Source organism: Amborella trichopoda, chromosome 5 (assembly GCF_054954075.1).
Source record: "Amborella trichopoda isolate Santa Cruz 75 chromosome 5, AtrichopodaSantaCruz75HAP2 v2.0, whole genome shotgun sequence".
NCBI lineage: Eukaryota > Viridiplantae > Streptophyta > Magnoliopsida > Amborellales > Amborellaceae > Amborella > Amborella trichopoda.
Genome location: NC_142340.1, coordinates 14,479,694 through 14,486,252, shown reverse-complemented (window position 1 = coordinate 14,486,252; position 6,559 = coordinate 14,479,694). Strand labels below are relative to the sequence as shown.

The 6,559-nt window shown below is 38.4% G+C and overlaps 1 protein-coding gene across 1 annotated transcript; it reads left to right on the top strand.

Annotated features, from left to right (window-relative positions):
• On the top strand, nucleotides 1-1,900 carry LOC18421915 (protein MAIN-LIKE 2). Its single transcript, XM_011622617.1, has 4 exons — nucleotides 1-132; nucleotides 927-1,265; nucleotides 1,414-1,572; nucleotides 1,886-1,900. The coding sequence occupies exons 1-4, from the start codon at nucleotides 1-3 to the stop codon at nucleotides 1,898-1,900; spliced, it is 645 nt and encodes a 214-aa protein (XP_011620919.1).
• Nucleotides 1,901-6,559: the final 4,659 nt, after the last annotated feature.

Sequence of the window (6,559 nt, the reverse complement as noted above, 5' to 3'; positions counted from 1 at the left end):
ATGGTGTCATATGGGGTTTCAATGATCATGGATTGTACCCATCCAGATGGAGGATACCCAGGAGGCCCTAGGGACCCCAATTTGCTGCAGTTGCATAAAGATCATTCGTCCTATTATAATTGGGAAGGACATGTATATGAATATATTCATCTTCTCGGTCCGTTAATTCGTCATTTTTTAATACATTGTAGTCTATTTAAATATCATATGGGAAGTATATGTATTTGTATTGTGACTCATATGTTGTCTATTTGTATTTTAGGAGAAATAATAATTGATGAGAAAACCCATCAATTGGGCGATTGGAATCTAACCAAAGAGCAAATTCTGCTAGTGAATGCGTCCAGACTAGGTGGTTTTTCTATTATCCAGCTAGGTCAAATAGACCATCCCTTAATCACAAACAATCAAAGAGGTGGCGCGCTCTGAGACCAATTCTATACCTTTCAATAATCAAATTGGTGAGATGAAACCTACACTCTTCGATGTTTATGAGATCCTTACTCTTACTGTGGATGGTGCACCGGTGACCTATCGTCCAATTAATGACTACTGGGAGTATATAGAAAGTTAATTGGGTGATGGCCCCCTAGAGGTAACTTGACAGTCATCAAGCACTCATAGTTGAAGGCCAAATTTAGTATATTGCCACCTGATGCAGGCACTCTAGACGTTATTAGGTACACCCGTGCCTACCTACTCTTCCTCATCAGCATCACACGCAGGAGGCCATAGGGACCCCAATTTGATGCAGTTGCATAAAGGTCATTCGTCCTATTATAATTGGGAAGGACATGTATATGAACATATTCATCTTCTCGGTCCGTTAATTCGTCATTTTTTAATACATTGTAGTCCATTTAAATATCATATGGGAAGTATATGTATTTGCATTGTGACTCATATGTTGTCTATTTGTATTTTAGGAGAAAATGGAAATAAGAATTGATGAGAGAGCCCATCAATTGGGCGATTGGAATCTAACCAAAAAGCAAATTTTGCTAGTGAATGCGTCTAGACTGGGTGGTTTGTCTATTATCCAGCTAAGTCAAATAGACCATCCCTTAATCACAGACAATACAAACAGGTGGCGCTCTGAGACAAACTCTCTATCTTTCAATATTCAAATTGGTGAGATGACACCTACACTCTTCGATGTTTATGAGATCCTTACTCTTGTTGTGGATGGCGCACCTGTGACCTATCGTCCAATTAATGACTACCGGGAGTACATAGAAAGTCAATTGGGTGAAGTCCCCCTAGAGGTAACTTGCCAGTCATCAAGCCCTCATAGTTGAAGGCCAAAAATTTCGTATATTACCACCTGATGCAGGCACTCTGGACATTATTAGGTACACCTGTCCCTAGCTGCTCTTCCTCATCAACATCACCATTTTCTCATATGCATCGCAGGCAACAATGCTAACTAGATATTTGCAATTCTTTGAGGATACTGAACAAGCTAGCGGATATGCTTGGGGTGTTGCATCCCTCGCTTATCTGTATCGTTCTCTCGAAAAGTCTTGTACTTTTAAGTGTAGACATTTTAGTGGCTCAACCACTCTTATGCAGGTAAACCATATTTTTCTTATCTTACACAAGCATAATAGTCTAGGCTAGTTTCCAAAAGTAAGTATAGTTTATCATATCCTGATATAATGCAGCGTTGGACCTAGGAGCATATTATAATATGAGGTCCATACCACATAGTGTCCCTCAATATTTGCTTAGAGCAAAAAGATGGGAGCCACCAAAGAATTATTATGATAATTTACATAACTCGATGCCTCCCATACAGCAAGAATTCCACAACCTCCAACCTAAAAGTGGAGAACAGTGATGTATTTTCCGTTCAATTGACTTATAACTTGCTGTTTCATGACAGAGTGCGATGGAGTGAGCCATTACTGAGAAGAATTTAGTGTTCGAAGGTCCCTTAATCCAAATTTTTCTGTACATTTTGTTCCAAGGAAAGACGCTTAAAGTAGATAATGTGATTAAACGGGGTAGAATTATAACTAATGTGTGTATTTTTTGCAAAGAAAATGACGAATGTGGAGATCAATTATTTCTTCATTATTCCTTTGCTTTGTATATTTGGGCAAAGATGTTTCAGAAAATGGGATACAATTTAATCTTGCCTAGCAATCATATGAATATTCTTAATAACTTGTGTTGGGAGGAATTACCTAAAGTAAGGAGAGTAATTAGAGATATTGCAAGAGTGGCAATACTTTGGGAGATTTGGTTGGAGTGGAATAGAAGAATTTTTTAGAACGAAGCGTTGGAGGTGGAAATGGTGAGCAGAAGGATTATGAATTCGTTATGGAGTTGGTTTTTCATAACCAAGGAAGGTTTTGGGGTTTCAAAAATTGATATGGACGTTCTTTTTAGGGTAATTAAAAGTAGTAAGCTAGTGGGGATTTGGACCCCTACCTATTGGTGAGAATGGCGTCAGAGACCTCATCAGGGGGCGCGATAATACTACCGCTGAGGCCCCATGCCATTCAAGTTGATATGGAAGTTAATCTACATAATTTGATTAACCAAAAATTGGTTAAGGTAAGGCTTAAGGGACGACGGTTACCACCAGAGATAGGGTGTGTGAAATTAAATTCCGATGGAAGTTCTCTAGGCAAACCAGTACCTTCGGGCTTTGGTGGAAGTTGGAGGACTTCAGATGGGGAGTTGATCTTTTGCTGTGCTTGACCATGTGGACCATGAATTCTTTAGAATTATTAATTCCTAAGCACAGAGGATCTTATTCCCATCAAAATTATTTATTTTTGTTTATTTTGATATTAATTTATTTTTTAGAAATATTATTTGAATTTTTATATATTTGTGGATATTTTTTTGCAAAATGAATTTACAAAATTAAAAAATATTCAAATTTTTAGTATTCGAATATTCAAAGAAAAATAAAGTCTACATTACATATTCTAAAAATCCATTTTATGTTTTAAAAAATATCAAATATGTAGGTATGGGGGGGGGAGGGGGGGGGTTTGTTATCTCTTTTGCATTAGTGTGGGGCCCACCCATGGTTACATAGGTGGCATGCCCCACTTAAAGAGGGAAGTCATCTTTTATCTTGGTTTGAAGATATATGTTTAAGTTGAGAACTTGTTGACTAAAGTCAATCCAGATATGTTATGTGAGTCCTAACGATATTAGGATTTTTAAGAGAGACATGCTTTAAGGAGTTCAACTGCTAAAAGGATTATAATTATTGAAAAAAGATATTTGTTTATGATGAAAATCTGATAGATCTTCCGCTAAAGATCTCTTGAATTTTAACACCTTAAACTAATTAAAAATATGTAAATAAAGTGGTAGAGAAAGTGAGACAAATTGAATTCATATTTGAGGCCAGATATGACGGAAAACGAGCGGATCCACTCTCGAATCTGTGGCAGAGCCAGCATGATCCAGAGCATTAAAAAACGATTTTTAAGATAAGTTAACAAATCAAAAATAAATAAAAGAACCAAAACAACAAAAAGAAGAAGAAAGAGAGAGGAAGAAATAATACCAAATCGGGCCGAATGGCCCGGGATTCTCGAGCCTTCAAGCGCTCGTCCATATCAGAACCGGTCATCTTTGCCTCTCTAATTCAAATGTTGACCAGCAAATCTCTGGTGTAAAGGGTTAGATCTAAGGTTATTATACCCTAATTCTAGTTTTGATCTAGGGTTTTTGTGCCCTAGGTCAAGGTTTTCTCAGTCTTGGGGGTTAGAATTTCAGGAGGCTATGGTTTCTATCTTCTATAGGGTTTTCAATCTAGAGAAATTTCTAAAGCTGTCAATCTTTCTCGAGGTCCGGAAGAGAATTTTCTTAGTTTTGTAAGGGTTTTGTGATCTCTTTCTCGCGGTCTAGAGGAAAATTTCATTAGTTTTCTAAGGGTTTTGTGATATGTAGAGGTTGATTATGAATTCTGATATTTTCTCTAATGTTTTGGGATTTTAGGAGACTTTTCTTAAATTTTTAAAAATTTTATAAGGGTTTTTCCTTTTTTTGGTATTTTTGGGTAATTTTCCTAATTTTGAAAATTTCTAAGGTTTTTTTGTCTCTTTTTTTTCTATTTTTGGGTTAGGGAGAGGGGGTATTTATAAGATTTAATTGATGATTTTTTCTAAATGTTTTGGAGTTTTCTCATAAGCTTTTTTATTTATCTTGAAGTTTTAGCTTTATCTAATTAAAGAAAACGTGTTTACTACATCATCAGATGCGTTGACTGCATCATCAGCCAGCAGATGGGCCTGTCAGGCCCATTACAGCCCGGCCCGCGAGCCGACAGTTAAGTCTCATAGGAACTAAATTGTTATTTGTTATATCTTTTATCCATAGGTCCGATTCAAGTGATTCTTGGACCTTTAGAAAGCTCTTGGGTTCTACTTCAAATTGGGATAGGATTTGGGTAGTTTTGGGATAATTAAATTGGGTCCACTAGGATAATGTGGTCCTAGTGGTTCAAAAAACCATAAAATTTACAAGATTTAAAATGGGGTGTCTACAGTTGCGCCTCTTTGGCACTCCCTATCCTTTGAGGGATAGGTGAGTGGCAAAGAAGTAGACATTTTGGCGTTCCTTGTCCTTCGAGGGACAAGTGGCGTTCCCTATTTATAGGAAAAGGCTTTCTATAGGAAGAGACTTGTCTGGCCAAATTCGAAGTAAGAGACGAGGCAGCAACGCGGCAACACAATAATCATCATATACGGGTGACTCTTTAGTTTTTTTAAGAATTTTTTTTTTAGAATTTTTGAAAGTAGGGGGAGATTTGAAATAGAACTCGGAGCAAAGACAAGTTACGATTTTAACAATGAAATTAAAGTTTTTGAAAATACAAGACATATAGTGACAATTTTGAAAAGGGAAAGATAATTCAAAAAACAAGGTTGGTTAGCAGTTTTAACTCCTGCAACCATAGAGCCCTCTAAGAAGTTTAGCGTCATGCAGCGATGGACCATACACCCGACCCTTTTACGTCAATACGGAGAATAGACGGAATCCATAGAATAGGGTGGTTGTGTCTTGGATACACCCGACCTTGTTGCATCATACGGGGCTAGATGATACCTGCCTTGACTCTTTTTTGTCGCACGAGTTTGACATTTTCCTATCGAACAGGGTGGTTGTGCCCTGGATACAACCGACCTTTCACGTCATACGGGGATAGACGGTACGTTCCTCGGCTCTTTACGTCACAGGAGTTTGACATTTTTCCATTGAAACATGGTGGTTGTGTCATGGATACACCCAACCTTTCACGTAAAATGGGGCTAGACGATACCTGTCTTGGCTCTTTTATGTCGCATGAGTTTGATGTTTTTGCATTGAACAGGGTGGTTCTGCCCTAGATACACCCGAACTTTCACGTCATACGGGGCTGGATGGTCGCTGTCTTAGCTTTTTTATGTCGCACGAGTTTGATGTTTTTCCTATCTCGACTCTTTAACGTCGCATGAGTTTGACGTTTTTCCTGTATCGGCTTTTTAACGTCGCATGAGTTTGACTTCTTTTCTTTTTTTGTCTCGGCTCTTTTATGTCGCACGAGTTTAACGTTTATTCTGTCTCGACTCTGTAACGTCACACGAGTTTGACATTTATCATGTCTCGGCTCTTTTACGTCGCTTGAGTTTGACGTTTATCCTGTCTCGGCTCTTTAATGTCGTACGAGTTTGATGTTTATCCTGCCTTGGCTCTTTTACATCGCACGAGTTTGACGTTTATCGTATTTCGGTTCTTTTACGTCACACGAGTCTGACGTTTTTCAAATTGGACTTTGGAACATCTTACGCACACACGGGGATGAGCTTGCCTCATTTCGCCTCAGGGAATTCAATCGAGAGAAAAAACACTCCCAGACTAACCAATATCGTCATTGGCGAGGTTCACCCATCTCCAATATGTGGTAGTTGGTAGTTATACTCATAAAACCATGGAGTACCTGACTAGTTTCAAGCCCTCATAACAGGCGTAGGACGTTGGCTTCGAGAATAAGGCCAGACCAACTAACAGTTTAACCTCTTGTAGTGATAGAGGAAGTCCTTTCTAAAAAGGTTTTGGAAATGAAGGGTTTTAACAATCAAATTAAAAAAACGCTTTGGAAAGGGACAGGCCTTATAGTTTTGCCACCTGTGGCCCCTTTGGTGGTCATTTTTTTTACTATATTTTACCCAAAGATGATGAAAGGATTTCCTTGTGGGATTGTGAGAACTCAAAAGTCTTGAAGTTGTCTTTTTACCTTTGGAGCTTTCATCCTGTGCTTCGCGGGTCCATGAAGAGTTCTCTGGATTCTTGCCGAGCTTCTATCTTGGAGAGGTCCTGATGTTCTTCCAGGATTCGTCAAAGTCACTTCAGTTTTCCATTTATATCAATCTCCGACATCTTTCTGAGTTGGTTATGTTGGGAACTTATAGGGTTTAGGAGGAGTCTTCGTCCTCAGGGTCTGCTTGTGTCGTATTGTTGGAACTTGCAAGTACTTGTTTGTACTGACGTGTTTTTGAATTAGAGGATCCTTCTTGGAGATTTCTTTTTCTTTTTTTTCTAACTCGTG